The following is a 17,815-nucleotide window of genomic DNA, read 5'->3' as shown; positions in this document are numbered from 1 at the left end:
CGATAATGTCAATCATCTCACCATTTGAAATACTACTTACTTCTCAATGTAATATTTATTTATATTTTGGAATATTATTATTATTATTAATGGACTACACTGTGAATACAATGAGAACAGGAAGTAAACAAAAGTGTTAGCAACTGCTATGTAAAGGAAAAGGTGTAGGATTAAATAAACTCTGCTCCTTCCTACTCCTTTTCCAACATGTTGTATAGAGGAACTGGAAATTGTGATGTATCATGTTGTATGCATGCATGTTTGATGTATCATGTTGTATGTGTGATGTATCATGTTGTATGTGTGATGTATCATGTTGTATGTGTGATGTATCATGTTGTATGTGTGTTGTATGTGTGATGTATCATGTTGTATGCATGCATGTGTGATGTATCATGTTGTATGTGTGATGTATCATGTTGTATGTGTGATGTATCATGTTGTATGCATGCATGTGTGATGTATCATGTTGTATGTGTGATGTATCATGTATGCATGCATGTGTGATGTATCATGTTGTATGCATGCATGTGTGATGTATCATGTTGTATGCATGCATGTGTGATGTATCATGTTGTATGTGTGATGTATCATGTTGTATGCATGCATGTGTGATGTATCATGTTGTATGCATGCATGTGTGATGTATCATGTTGTATGCATGCATGTGTGATGTATCATGTTGTATGCGTGCATGTGTGATGTATCATGTTGTATGCATGCATGTGTGATGTATCATGGTGTATGCATGCATGTGTGATGTATCATGTTGTATGTGTGATGTATCATGTTGTATGCATGCATGTGTGATGTATCATGTTGTATGTGTGATGTATCATGTTGTATGCATGCATGTGTGATGTATCATGTTGTATGCATGCAAGTGTGATGTATCATGTTGTAAGCATGCATGTGTGATGTATCATGTTGTATGCAGGCATGTGTGATGTATCATGTTGTATGCATGCATGTGTGATGTATCATGTTGTATGCATGCATGTGTGATGTGTCATGTTGTATGCATGCAAGTGTGATGTATCATGTTGTATGCATGCATGTGTGATGTATCATGTTGTATGCATGCAAGTGTGATGTATCATGTTGTATGCATGCATGTGTGATGTATCATGTTGTATGCAGGCATGTGTGATGTATCATGTTGTATGCATGCATGTGTGATGTATCATGTTGTACGCATGCATGTGTGATGTATCATGTTGTATGCATGCATGTGTGATGTATCATGTTGTATGCATGCATGTGTGATGTATCATGTTGTATGCATGCATGTGTGATGTATCATGTTGTATGCATGCATGTGTGATGTATCATGTTGTATGCATGCATGTGTGATGTATCATGTTGTATGCATGCATGTGTGATGTGCCATGTTGTATGCATGCATGTGTGATGTATCATGTTGTATGCATGCATGTGTGATGTATCATGTTGTATGCATGCATGTGTGATGTATCATGTTGTATGCATGCATGTGTGATGTATCATGTTGTATGTGTGATGTATCATGTTGTATGCATGCATGTGTGATGTATCATGTTGTATGCATGCATGTGTGATGTATCATGCTGTATGTGTGATGTATCATGTTGTATGTGTGATGTATCATGTTGTATGTGTGATGTATCATGTTGTATGTGTGATGTATCATGTTGTATGTGTGATGTATCATGTTGTATGTGTGATGTATCATGTTGTATGCATGCATGTGTGATGTATCATGTTGTATGCATGCATGTGTGATGTATCATGTTGTCTGCATGCATGTGTGATGTGTCATGTTGTATGCATGCATGTGTGATGTATCATGTTGTATGCATGCATGTGTGATGTATCATGTTGTATGCATGCATGTGTGATGTATCATGTTGTATGCATGCATGTGTGATGTATCATGTTGTATGCATGCATGTGTGATGTATCATGCTGTATGTGTGATGTATCATGTTGTATGTGTGATGTATCATGTTGTATGCATGCATGTGTGATGTATCATGTTGTATGCATGCATGTGTGATGTATCATGTTGTATGCATGCATGTGTGATGTATCATGCTGTATGTGTGATGTATCATGTTATATGTGTGATGTATCATGTTGTATGTGTGATGTATCATGTTGTATGTGTGATGTATCATGTTGTATGTGTGATGTATCATGTTGTATGTGTGATGTATCATGTTGTATGTGTGATGTATCATGTTGTATGTGTGATGTATCATGTTGTATGTGTGATGTATCATGTTGTATGTGTGATGTATCATGTTGTATGTGTGATGTATCATGTTGTATGCATGCATGTGTGATGTATCATGTTGTATGTGTGATGTATCATGTATGCATGCATGTGTGATGTATCATGTTGTATGCATGCATGTGTGATGTATCATGTTGTATGTGTGATGTATCATGTTGTATGTGTGATGTATCATGTTGTATGTGTGATGTATCATGTTGTATATGTGATGTATCATGTTGTATGTGTGATGTATCATGTTGTATGTGTGATGTATCATGTTGTATGTGTGATGTATCATGTTGTATGTGTGATGTATCATGTTGTATGCATGCACGTGTGATGTATCATGTTGTATGTGTGATGTATCATGTTGTATGTGTGATGTATCATGTTGTATGTGTGATGTATCATGTTGTATGTGTGATGTATCATGTTGTATGTGTGATGTATCATGTTGTATGTGTGATGTATCATGTTGTATGTGTGATGTATCATGTTGTATGTGTGATGTATCATGTTGTATGCATGTATGTGTGATGTATCATGTTGTATGTGTGATGTATCATGTTGTATGTGTGATGTATCATGTTGTATGTGTGATGTATCATGTTGTATGTGTGATGTATCATGTTGTATGTGTGATGTATCATGTTGTATGTGTGATGTATCATGTTGTATGTGTGATGTATCATGTTGTATGCATGCATGTGTGATGTATCATGTTGTATGTGTGATGTATCATGCTGTATGCATGTATGTGTGATGTATCATGTTGTATGTGTGATGTATCATGTTGTATGTGTGATGTATCATGTTGTATGTGTGATGTATCATGTTGTATGTGTGATGTATCATGTTGTATGTGTGATGTATCATGTTGTATGCATGCATGTGTGATGTATCATGTTGTATGTGTGATGTATCATGTTGTATGTGTGATGTATCATGTTGTATGTGTGATGTATCATGTTGTATGTGTGATGTATCATGTTGTATGTGTGATGTATCATGTTGTATGCATGCATGTGTGATGTATCATGTTGTATGTGTGATGTATCATGTTGTATGTGTGATGTATCATGTTGTATGTGTGATGTATCATGTTGTATGTGTGATGTATCATGTTGTATGTGTGATGTATCATGTTGTATGTGTGATGTATCATGTTGTATGCATGCATGTGTGATGTATCATGTTGTATGTGTGATGTATCATGTTGTATGTGTGATGTATCATGTTGTATGTGTGATGTATCATGTTGTATGTGTGATGTATCATGTTGTATGTGTGATGTATCATGTTGTATGTGTGATGTATCATGTTGTATGTGTGATGTATCATGTTGTATGTGTGATGTATCATGTTGTATGTGTGATGTATCATGTTGTATGTGTGATGTATCATGTTGTATGCATGCATGTGTGATGTATCATGTTGTATGTGTGATGTATCATGTTGTATGTGTGATGTATCATGTTGTATGTGTGATGTATCATGTTGTATGTGTGATGTATCATGTTGTATGTGTGATGTATCATGTTGTATGCATGCATGTGTGATGTATCATGTTGTATGTGTGATGTATCATGTTGTATGTGTGATGTATCATGTTGTATGTGTGATGTATCATGTTGTATGTGTGATGTATCATGTTGTATGTGTGATGTATCATGTTGTATGTGTGATGTATCATGTTGTATGCATGCATGTGTGATGTATCATGTTGTATGTGTGATGTATCATGTTGTATGTGTGATGTATCATGTTGTATGTGTGATGTATCATGTTGTATGTGTGATGTATCATGTTGTATGTGTGGTGTATCATGTTGTATGTGTGATGTATCATGTTGTATGTGTGATGTATCATGTTGTATGTGTGATGTATCATGTTGTATGCTTGCATGTTCCAAATAAAGTGTAACCATAACCACCACACTTTGACTTTCACTCTGCAGATTCGCAAGCAGCTCCGTGACATGGAGGCAAAAGTGAAAGATCAAGAAGAGGAACTGGATGAACAAGCCGGAACCATCCAGATGTTGGAACAGGTACAGATGCTCTTATTCACCCAAACTGTATTTACATCCTCAGCTCACATCCTATACCAGGGCAAGGAAAAACTTAACCCAATGGGCGTAGTTAAAAACTGGTGTGAATCTAACATAATAGTGTGAGAGTCCAGTCCATAGTGGATCTAACATAATAGTGTGAGAGTCCAGTCCATAGTGGATCTAACATAATAGTGTGAGAGTCCAGTCCATAGTGGATCTAACATAATAGTGAGGGTCCAGTCCATAGTGGATCTAACATAATAGTGAGAGTCCAGTCCATATTGGATCTAACATAATAGTGAGAGTCCAGTCCATAGTGGATCTAACATAATAGTGTGAGAGTCCAGTCCATAGTGGATCTAACATAATAGTGTGAGAGTCCAGTCCATAGTGGATCTAACATAATAGTGTGAGAGTCCAGTCCATAGTGGATCTAACATAATAGTGTGAGAGTCCAGTCCATAGTGGATCTAACATAATAGTGTGAGAGTCCAGTCCATAGTGGATCTAACATAATAGTGAGAGTCCAGTCCATAGTGGATCTAACATAATAGTGTGAGAGTCCAGTCCATAGTGGATCTAACATAATAGTGAGAGTCCAGTCCATAGTGGATCTAACATAATAGTGTGAGAGTCCAGTCCATAGTGGATCTAACATAATAGTGTGAGAGTCCAGTCCATAGTGGATCTAACACAATAGTGTGAGAGTCCGGTCCATAGTGAATCTAACATAATAGTGAGAGAGTCCAGTCCGTAGTGGATCTAACATAATAGTGTGAGAGTCCAGTCCATAGTGGATCTAACATAATAGTGTGAGAGTCCGGTCCATAGTGGATCTAACATAATAGTGAGAGAGTCCAGTCCATAGTGGATCTAACATAATAGTGAGAGTCTAGTCCATAGTGGATCTAACATAATAGTGTGAGTCCAATCCATAGTGGATCTAACATAATAGAGTGAGAGTCCAGTCCATAGTGGATCTAACATAATAGTGTGAGAGTCCAGTCCATAGTGGATCTAACATAATAGTGAGAGTCCAGTCCATAGTGGATCCAACATAATAGTGAGAGTCCAGTCCATAGTGGATCTAACATAATAGTGTGAGAGTCCAGTCCATAGTGGATCTAACTTAATAATGTGAGAGTCCAGCCCATAGTGGATCTAACATAATAGTGTGAGAGTCCAGTCCATAGTGGATCTAACATAATAGTGAGAGTTCAGTCCATAGTGGATCTAACATAATAGTGAGAGTCCAGTCCATAGTGGATCTAACATAATAGTGTGCGAGTCCAGTCCATAGTGGATCTAACATAATAGTGTGAGAGTCCAGTCCATAGTGGATCTAACATAATAGTGAGAGTCCAGTCCATAGTGGATCTAACATAATAGTGTGAGAGTCCAGTCCATAGTGGATCTAACATAATAGTGAGAGTCCAGTCCATAGTGGATCTAACATAATAGTGTGAGAGTCCAGTCCATAGTGGATCTAACATAATAGTGTGAGAGTCCAGTCCATAGTGGATCTAACATAATAGTGAGAGTCCAGTCCATGATGGATCTAACATAATAGTGTGAGAGTCCTGTCCATAGTCGATCTAATATAATAGTGAGAGTCCAGTCCATAGTGGATCCAACATAATAGTTAGAGTCCAGTCCATAGTGGATCTAACATAATAGTTAGAGTCCAGTCCATAGTGGATCTAACATAATAGTGAGAGTCCAGTCCATAGTGGATCTAACATAATAGCGAGAGTCCAGTCCATAGTGGATCTAACATAATAGTTAGAGTCCAGTCCATAGTGGATCTAACATAATAGCGAGAGTCCAGTCCATAGTATATCTAACATAATAGTTAGAGTCCAGTCCATAGTGGATCTAACATAATAGTGAGAGTCCAGTCCATAGTGGATCTAACATAATAGTGAGAGTCCAGTCCATAGTGGATCTAACATAATAGTTAGAGTCCAGTCCATAGTGGATCTAACATAATAGCGAGAGTCCAGTCCATAGTGGATCTAACATAATAGTTAGAGTCCAGTCCATACTGGATCCAACATAATAGTGTGAGGGTCCAGTCCATAGTGGATCTAACATAATAGTGTGAGAGTCCAGTCCATAGTGGATCTAACATAATAGTGAGAGTCCAGTCCATAGTGGATCTAACATAATAGTGTGAGAGTCCAGTCCATAGTGGATCTAACATAATAGTGAGAGTCCAGTCCATAGTGGATCTAACATAATAGTTAGAGTCCAGTCCATAGTGGATCTAACATAATAGCGAGAGTCCAGTCCATAGTGGATCTAACATAATAGTTAGAGTCCAGTCCATACTGGATCCAACATAATAGTGTGAGGGTCCAGTCCATAGTGGATCTAACATAATAGTGTGAGAGTCCAGTCCATAGTGGATCTAACATAATAGTGAGAGTCCAGTCCATAGTGGATCTAACATAATAGTGTGAGAGTCCAGTCCATAGTGGACCAGCAGGAGATCACCTTGAGTGGAGACAGGTCAGCAGCACATAGACATCACCAACTGATGCACAGATGAGTGGTCCACCCTGGGTGCGGACTTTGAACAGCTAGCGCATCGTCTGTGGTCAGCTAATAACCTCTCCACGCAGAAGAGGGGTGCAGAGCAGAAAAGAGACGGCAGATCAACTGGTCTAAAAGGGGGTCTATTTAAAGGCTCGAGTATACAAATGAGTTTTAAGATGGGACTTAAATGTTTCTACTGAGGTAGCATCTCTAACTGTTACTGCTAGAACATTCCAGAGTACTGGAGCCCCAATAGAAAACACTCTATAGCTTGCAGACTTTTTTTGGGCTCTGGGAATCACTAATAAACTGCAGTTCTTTGAAGGCACACATGGTACAATACAATCAGCAAGATGGACCCTTTAGTATTTAATACCTAAGTTGTAAAACCTTAAAGTGCAGGTGAGACATTCTATATATATATATATATACACCTATATATATTATATCTATATATATACACCTATATATTATATCTATATATATATATATATATATTTATACCTATATATATTATATCTATATATATATATATATATATATACACCTATATATATTATATCTATATATATATATATATATATACACCTATATATATTATATCTATATATATATATACACCTATATATATTATATCTATATATATATATACACCTATATATATTACATCTATATATATATATATACACCTATATATATTATATCTATATATATATACCTATTATTATTATATATATATACACCTATATATTATATCTATATCTATATCTATATATATATATATATATATATATATATATACCTATATATATTATATCTATCTATATATATACACCTATATATATTATATCTATATACATATATATACACCTATATATATTATATCTATATATATACACCTATATATATTATATCTATATATATACACCTATATATATTATATCTATATATATATACATATATATATATATATATATACACCTATATATATTATATCTATATACATATATATACACCTATATATATTATATCTATATATATATACACCTATATATATTATATCTATATATATATATATATATATATATATACACCTATATATATTATATCTGTATACATATACACCTATATATATTATATCTATATATATATATATACCTATATATATTATATCTAGAAGCTCTTTGTATTATTAGGTCCATCAGTGCTAAATATTATAAACTTATCACTCTCCTCGGGCACTGTTCCCCTAGCATTCAAAAAGGCGGTTATTCATCCTCTTCTTAAAAGACCTAACCTCGATCCTGACCTCATGGTAAACTACCGACCGGTGTCTCACCTTCCCTTTATTTCAAAAATCCTTGAAAAAATTGTTGCGGAGCAGTTAAATGAACACTTAGCGTCTAACAATCTATGTGAAACCTTTCAATCCGGTTTCAGAGCAAATCACTCCACGGAGACAGCCCTCGCAAAAATGACTAATGATCTATTGCTAACGATGGATTCTGATGCGTCATCTATGTTGCTGCTCCTCGATCTTAGCGCTGCTTTCGATACCGTCGATCATAATATTTTATTAGAACGTATCAAAACACAAATTGGTATGTCAGACTTAGCCCTGTCTTGGTTTAACTCTTATCTTACTGACAGGATGCAGTGTGTCTCCCATAACAATGTGACCTCGGACTACGTTAAGGTAACGTGTGGAGTTCCCCAGGGTTCGGTCCTTGGCCCTGCACTCTTCAGCATCTACATGCTACCGCTAGGTGACATCATACGCAAATACGGTGTTAGCTTTCACTGTTATGCTGATGACACCCAACTCTACATGCCCCTAAAGCTGACCAACACGCCGGATGGTAGTCAGCTGGAGGTGTGTCTTAATGAAATTAAACAATGGATGTCCGCTAACTTTTTGCAACTCAACGCCAAAAAAAACGGAAATGCTGATTATCGGTCCTGCTAGACACCGAACTCTATTTAATAATACAACTCTAACATTTGACAACCAAACAATTAAACAAGGCGACACGGTAAAGAATCTGGGTATTATCTTCGACCCAACTCTCTCCTTTGAGGCACACATTAAAAGCGTTACTAAAACGGCCTTCTTTCATCTCCGTAATATCGCTAAAATTCGCTCCATTCTGTCCACTAAAGACGCTGAGATCATTATCCATGCGTTTGTTACGTCTCGCCTCGACTACTGTAACGTATTATTTTCGGGTCTCCCCATGTCTAGCATTAAAAGATTACAGTTGGTACAAAATGCGGCTGCTAGACTTTTGACAAGAACAAGAAAGTTTGATCACATTACGCCTGTACTGTATATACCTTTACATACATATATACATACATATATACCTATACTGTATATACCTTTATATACATATATACATACATATATACCTATACTTTATATACCTTTATATACATATATACATACATATATACCTATACTGTATATACCTTTATATACATATATACATACATATATACCTATACTGTATATACCTTTATATACATATATACATACATATATACCTATACTGTATATACCTTTATATACATATATACATACATATATACCTATACTGTATATACCTTTATATACATATATACATACATATATACCTATACTGGCTCACCTGCACTGGCTTCCTGTGCACTTAAGATGTGACTTTAAGGTTTTACTACTTACGTATAAAATACTACACGGTCTAGCTCCATCCTATCATGCCGATTGTATTGTACCATATGTCCCGGCAAGAAATCTGCGTTCAAAGGACTCCGGCTTGTTAGTGATTCCCAAAGCCCAAAAAAAGTCTGCGGGCTATAGAGTGTTTTCCGTTCGGGCTCCAGTACTCTGGAATGCCCTCCCGGTAACAGTTGGAGATGCCACCTCAGTAGAAGCATTTAAGTCTCACCTTAAAACTCATTTGTATACTCTAGCCTTTAAATAGGCTCCCTTTTTAGACCAGTTGATCTGCCGTTTCTTTTCTTTTTCTTCTATGTCCCACTCTCCCCTGTGGAGGGGGTCCGGTCCGATCCGGTGACCATGTACTGCTCGCCTGTGTATCGGCTGGGGACATCTCTGCGCTGCTGATCCGCCTCCACTTGGGATGGTTTCCTGCTGGCTCCGCTGTGAACGGGACTCTCGCTGCTGTGTTGGATCCGCTTTGGACTGGACTCTCGCGACTGTGTTGGATCCATTATGGATTGAACTTTCACAGTATCATGTTAGACCCGCTCGACATCCATTGCTTTCCTCCTCTCCAAGGTTCTCATAGTCATCATTGTCACCCACGTCCCACTGGGTCATTATTGTCACCGACGTCCCACTGGGTGTGAGTTTTCCTTGCCCTTATGTGGGCCTACCGAGGATGTCGTGGTGGTTTGTGCAGCCCTTTGAGACACTAGTGATTTAGGGCTATATAAGTAAACATTGATTGATTGATTGATATCTATATATACACCTATATATATATATATATATATATATATATATATATATATATATATATATATATATATATATATATATATATATATATAGGTATATATATATATACACCTATATATATTATATCTATATATATATACATCTATATGTATTATCCATCCATCCATTTTCTACCGCTTATTCCCTTTCGGGGTCGCGGGGGGCGCTGGCGCCTATCTCAGCTACAATCGGGCGGAAGGCGGGGTACACCCTGGACAAGTCGCCACCTCATCACAGGGCCAACACAGATAGACAGACAACATTCACACTCACATTCACACACTAGGGCCAATTTTAGTGTTGCCAATCAACCTATCCCCAGGTGCATGTCTTTGGAGGTGGGAGGAAGCCGGAGTACCCGGAGGGAACCCACGCATTCACGGGGAGAACATGCAAACTCCACACAGAAAGATCCCGAGCCTGGATTTGAACCCAGGACTGCAGGACCTTCGTATTGTGAGGCAGACGCACTAACCCCTCTGCCACCGTGAAGCCCTATATGTATTATATCTATATATATACACCTATATATATTATATATATATATATATATATATATATATATATATATATATATATATATATACACCTATATATATATACACCTATATATATTATATTTATATATATACTCCTATATATATTATATCTATATATATATATACACCTATATATATTATATCTATATATATACACCTAAATATTATATCTATATATATATATATATTATATCTATATATATATATATACACCTATATATATTATATCTATATATACACCTATATATATTATATATATGTATATATATATATATATATATATATATAGGTATATATATATATACACATATATATATTATATCTATATATATATACATCTGTATGTATTATATCTATATATATACACCTATATATATTATATCTATATATATATATATACACCTATATATATTATATCTATATATATATGTAGGTATATATATGTATATATACTGTATATACCTTTATATGTATATATATCTATATATATATAGATATATATACTGTATATACCTTTATATGTATATATATCTATATATATATATATAGATATATATATATATTTATATTCAGTTTAAGCGTAATAAGATCAAACTTTCTTGTTTTTGTCAAAACTCTAGTAGCCAGTTTGTAGCAAATGTAATATTTTAATGCTAGACATAGGGAGACATGAAAATAATAGGTCACATTAATGGAGACCAGTCGTAACGAACGCATGAATAATGATCTCAGCGTCACTGGTGGACAAAATGGAACAAATTATAGTGATATTAGTCTGTTTTTGTAACACTCTTCATGTGTGACTCAAAGGAGAGAGTTGTTTTAGTAACACTCTTCATGTGTGACCCAAAGGAGAGAATTGTTTTAGTAACACTCTTCATGTGTGACTCAAAGGAGAGAGTTGTTTTAGTACCACTCTTCATGTGTGACTCAAAGGAGAGAGTTGTTTTAGTACCACTCTTCATGTGTGACTCAAAGGAGAGAGTTGTTTTAGTACCACCCTTCATGTGTGACTCAGTGTAAGATAACACTCACATTCTTTAGCGAGTCACCTTGTTTAATTGTTTGGTTGTCACATGTTAAGATGTTATTATTAAATAAGTGTATACATGTATTTGCCAAATAAATCCACTAAAGACTAAAGTAAAGAACACAAAATGATTGCATAGCTCCAACAGAATATTTGAAGTTTTTCAAATAGAAATGAATAGTTGCGCAGTGTGTTTATATCGAGTAGTGGTATGTATTGTTTATATCGAGTAGTGGTATGTATTGTTTACATCGAGTAGTGGTATGTATTGTTTATATCGAGTAGTGGTATGTATTGTTTATATCGAGTAGTGGCATGTTTTGTTTATATCGAGTAGTGGTATGTATTGTTTATATCGAGTAGTGGTATGTATTGTTTATATCGAGTAGTGGTATGTATTGTTTATATCGAGTAGTGGTATGTATTGTTTATATCGAGTAGTGGTATGTATTGTTTATATCGAGTAGTGGTATGTATTGTTCACATCGAGTAGTGGTATGTATTGTTTATATCGAGTAGTGGTATGTATTGTTTACATCGAGTAGTGGTATGTATTGTTTATATCGAGTAGTGGTATGTATTGTTTATATCGAGTAGTGGTATGTATTGTTTATATCGAGTAGTGGTATGTATTGTTTATATCGAGTAGTGGTATGTATTGTTTATATCGAGTAGTGGTATGTATTGTTTATATCGAGTAGTGGTATGTATTGTTTATATCGAGTAGTGGTATGTATTGTTTATATCGAGTAGTGGTATGTATTGTTTATATCGAGTAGTGGTATGTATTGTTTATATCGAGTAGTGGCATGTATTGTTTATATCGAGTAGTGGTATGTATTGTTTATATCGAGTAGTGGTATGTATTGTTTATATCGAGTAGTGGCATGTATTGTTTGTATCGAGTAGTGGCATGTATTGTTTATATCGAGTAGTGGCATGTATTGTTTATATCGAGTAGTGGTATGTATTGTTTATATCGAGTAGTGGTATGTATTGTTTATATCGAGTAGTGGCATGTATTGTTTGTATCGAGTAGTGGCATGTATTGTTTATATCGAGTAGTGGCATGTATTGTTTATATCGAGTAGTGGTATGTATTGTTTATATCGAGTAGTGGTATGTATTGTTTATATCGAGTAGTGGTATGTATTGTTTATATCGAGTAGTGGCATGTATTGTTTATATCGAGTAGTGGTATGTATTGTTTATATCGAGTAGTGGTATGTATTGTTTATATCGAGTAGTGGTATGTATTGTTTATATCGAGTAGTGGCATGTATTGTTTATATCGAGTAGTGGTATGTATTGTTTATATAGAGTAGTGGTATGTATTGTTTATATCGAGTAGTGGTATGTATTGTTTATATCGAGTAGTGGCATGTATTGTTTATATCGAGTAGTGGCATGTATTGTTTATATCGAGTAGTGGTATGTATTGTTTATATCGAGTAGTGGTATGTATTGTTTATATCGAGTAGTGGCATGTATTGTTTATATCGAGTAGTGGCATGTATTGTTTATATCGAGTAGTGGTATGTATTGTTTATATCGAGTAGTGGTATGTATTGTTTATATCGAGTAGTGGCATGTATTGTTTATATCGAGTAGTGGCATGTATTGTTTATATCGAGTAGTGGTATGTATTGTTTATATCGAGTAGTGGTATGTATTGTTTATATCGAGTAGTGGCATGTATTGTTTGTATCGAGTAGTGGCATGTATTGTTTATATCGAGTAGTGGCATGTATTGTTTATATCGAGTAGTGGTATGTATTGTTTATATCGAGTAGTGGTATGTATTGTTTATATCGAGTAGTGGCATGTATTGTTTGTATCGAGTAGTGGCATGTATTGTTTATATCGAGTAGTGGCATGTATTGTTTATATCGAGTAGTGGTATGTATTGTTTATATCGAGTAGTGGTATGTATTGTTTATATCGAGTAGTGGTATGTATTGTTTATATCGAGTAGTGGCATGTATTGTTTATATCGAGTAGTGGTATGTATTGTTTATATCGAGTAGTGGTATGTATTGTTTATATCGAGTAGTGGTATGTATTGTTTATATCGAGTAGTGGCATGTATTGTTTATATCGAGTAGTGGTATGTATTGTTTATATAGAGTAGTGGTATGTATTGTTTATATCGAGTAGTGGTATGTATTGTTTATATCGAGTAGTGGCATGTATTGTTTATATCGAGTAGTGGCATGTATTGTTTATATCGAGTAGTGGTATGTATTGTTTATATCGAGTAGTGGTATGTATTGTTTATATCGAGTAGTGGCATGTATTGTTTATATCGAGTAGTGGCATGTATTGTTTATATCGAGTAGTGGTATGTATTGTTTATATCGAGTAGTGGTATGTATTGTTTATATCGAGTAGTGGTATGTATTGTTTATATCGAGTAGTGGTATGTATTGTTTGTATCGAGTAGTGGCATGTATTGTTTATATCGAGTAGTGGTATGTATTGTTTATATCGAGTAGTGGTATGTATTGTTTATATCGAGTAGTGGTATGTATTGTTTATATCGAGTAGTGGTATGTATTGTTTATATCGAGTAGTGGTATGTATTGTTTGTATCGAGTAGTGGCATGTATTGTTTATATCGAGTAGTGGTATGTATTGTTTATATCGAGTAGTGGTATGTATTGTTTATATCGAGTAGTGGTATGTATTGTTTATATCGAGTAGTGGCATGTATTGTTTATATCGAGTAGTGGCATGTATTGTTTATATCGAGTAGTGGCATGTATTGTTTATATCGAGTAGTGGTATGTATTGTTTATATCGAGTAGTGGTATGTATTGTTTATATCGAGTAGTGGCATGTATTGTTTATATCGAGTAGTGGTATGTATTGTTTATATCGAGTAGTGGCATGTATTGTTTATATCGAGTAGTGGTATGTATTGTTTATATCGAGTAGTGGTATGTATTGTTTATATCGAGTAGTGGTATGTATTGTTTATATCGAGTAGTGGCATGTATTGTTTATATCGAGTAGTGGCATGTATTTATCTGACAGGGAGAGTAGAATGCAACATAACCAGGGGCGGCGTGGCGCAGTGGGAGAGTGGCCGTGCGCAACCCAAGGGTCCCTGGTTCAATCCCCACCTACTACCAACCTCGTCACGTCTGTTGTGTCCTTGAGCAAGACACTTCACCCTTGCTCCTGATGGGTGCTGGTGGGCGCCTTGCATGGCAGCTCCCTCCATCAGTGTGTGAATGTGTGTGTGAATGTGGAAGTAGTGTCAAAGCGCTTTGTGTACCTTCAAGGTAGAAAAGTGCTATACAAGTACAACCCATTTATCATTTATTTATAACTAAAAAAGTAGAATTCAACATTAATAAAAAAGTAGAATGCAACATAACTAAAAAAGTAGAATTCAACATTAATAAACAAGTAGAATGCAACATAACTAAAAAAGTAGAATTCAACATTATTAAAAAAGTAGAATTCAACATTATTAAAAAAGTAGAATGCAACATAACTAAAAAAGTAGAATGCAACATAACTAAAAAAGTAGAATTCAACATTAATAAAAAAGTAGAATGCAACATAACTAAAAAAGTAGAATGCAACATAACAAAAAAATAGAATTCAACATTAATAAAAAAGTAGAATGCAACATAACTAAAAAAGTAAAATTCAACATAACTAAAAAAGTAGAATGCAACATAACAAAAAAAGTAGAATGCGACATAACAAAAAAGTAGAATGCAACATGACTGAAAAAGTAAAATTCAACATAACTAAAAAAGTAGAATGCAACATAACTAAAAAAGTAGAATGCAACATAACAAAAAAAGTAGAATTCAACATTAATAAAAAAGTAGAATGCAACATAACTAAAAAAGTAAAATTCAACATAACTAAAAAAGTAGAATGCAACATAACAAAAAAAGTAGAATGCGACATAACAAAAAAGTAGAATGCAACATGACTGAAAAAGTAAAATTCAACATAACTAAAAAAGTAGAATGCAACATAACTAAAAAAGTAGAATTCAACATTAATAAAAAAGTAGAATGCAACATAACTAAAAAAGTAAAATTCAACATAACTAAAAAAGTAGAATGCCACATAACAAAAAAGTAGAATGCAACATAACAAAAAAGTAGAATGCAACATGACTCAAAAAGTAGAATGCAACATAACTGAAAAAGTAAAATTCAACATAACTAAAAAAGTAGAATGCAACATAACTAAAAAAGTGGAATGCAACATAACTAAAAAAAGTAGAATGCAAAATAAGTAAAAAAGTAGAATGCAACATAACAAAAAAGTAGAATGCAACTTAAGTAAAAAAGTAGAATGCAACTTAAGTAAAAAAGTAGAATGCAACATAAGTAAAAAAGTAAAATTCAACGTAACTAAAAAAGTAAAATGCAACATAACTGAAAAAAAGTAGAATGCAACATAACAAAAAAGTAGAATGCAACATGACTAAAAAAGTAGAATGCGATATAAGTAAAAAAGTAGAATGCGATATAAGTAAAAAAGTAGAATGCGATATAAGTAAAAAAGTAGAATGTGATATAAGTAAAAAAGTAGAATGCGATATAAGTAAAAAAGTAGAATGCGATATAAGTAAAAAAAAGTAGAATGCGATATAAGTAAAAAAGTAGAATGCGATATAAGTAAAAAAGTAGAATGCGACATAAGTAAAAAAGTAGAATGCAACATAAGTAAAAAGTAGAATTCAACATAAGTAAAAAAGTAGAATGCAACATAAGTAAAAAAGTAGAATGCAACATAAGTAAAAAAGTAGAATGCAACATAAGTAAAAAAGTAGAATGCAACATAAGTAAAAAAGTAGAATGCAACATAAGTAAAAAAGTAGAATGCAACATAAGTAAAAAAGTAGAATGCAACATAAGTAAAAAAAAGTAGAATGCAACATAAGTAAAAAAGTAGAATGCAACATAAGTAAAAAAGTAGAATGCAACATAAGAAAAACAGTAGAATGCAACATAAGTAAAAAAGTAGAATGCAACATAAGTAAAAAAGTAGAATGCAACAGAAGTAAAAGGAGTCACAGCACATGAGAGTTCGAGTCCCCGGCTTTTTTGCAACATTGCTTAGCTTTTAAAGAAAAGCACATAGAAAAAGAAGAAGTGCAAAATGAAAATAGTTTCTAATGTCATCTGTTTTGTAGGCTAAGTTACGTCTGGAGATGGAGATGGAACGTCTGCGTCAAACACATTCTAAAGACATGGAGGCCAAAGATGATGAACTTGATGAAATAAGACAGTCGTACAGCAAGAAGGTGAGACGCTTACTAAGCACACTCTGCATCTCACCTGGTCCAACTTAAAGAGATACACACTCTGCATCTCACCTGGTCCAACTTAAAGAGATACACACTCTGCATCTCACCTGGTCCAACTTAAAGAGATACACACTCTGCATCTCACCTGGTCCAACTTAAATGGCTTTTCCAATTAGAGCAGCCATTTCTCTTCAGCTATAAAGTCCTCTTTACAGTTACAGGATGTTTTCCATGCTAGTACTTTATGTCTGAGTCCACATCCTGCTGGCAGACTTACTGTATACCACAAATACTGTATACCACATATACTGTATACCACATATACTGTATACCACATATATTGTATACCACATATATTGTATACCACATATACTGTATACCACATATACTGTATACCACATATATTGTATACCACATATACTGTATACCACATATACTGTATACCACATATATTGTATACCACATATACTGTATACCACATATACTGTATACCACATATACTGTATACCACATATATTGTATACCACATATACTGTATACCACATATATTGTATACCTGCACCCTTTTCCACATCACATTCTGTCCATTAGCTGAAAGAGAACTTGCAGATG

The 17,815-nt window shown here is 34.4% G+C and overlaps 1 protein-coding gene across 2 annotated transcripts in view; it reads left to right on the top strand.

Annotated features, from left to right (window-relative positions):
• The window catches only part of myo18ab (myosin XVIIIA b), a 221,290-nt gene that overhangs the window by 151,310 nt on the left and 52,165 nt on the right, over positions 1-17,815 (top strand). For both annotated transcript variants that reach the window (XM_061878303.1, XM_061878302.1), the window contains 2 exons: positions 4,215-4,307; positions 17,090-17,200. In XM_061878303.1, coding sequence (XP_061734287.1) covers positions 4,215-4,307; positions 17,090-17,200 — 204 coding nt within the window. The remainder of the gene's footprint in view (positions 1-4,214; positions 4,308-17,089; positions 17,201-17,815) is intronic.

This window comes from Nerophis ophidion, linkage group LG18 (genome assembly GCF_033978795.1).
Source record: "Nerophis ophidion isolate RoL-2023_Sa linkage group LG18, RoL_Noph_v1.0, whole genome shotgun sequence".
Lineage (NCBI taxonomy): Eukaryota > Metazoa > Chordata > Actinopteri > Syngnathiformes > Syngnathidae > Nerophis > Nerophis ophidion.
This window is presented reverse-complemented; position numbering and strand designations above follow the sequence as displayed.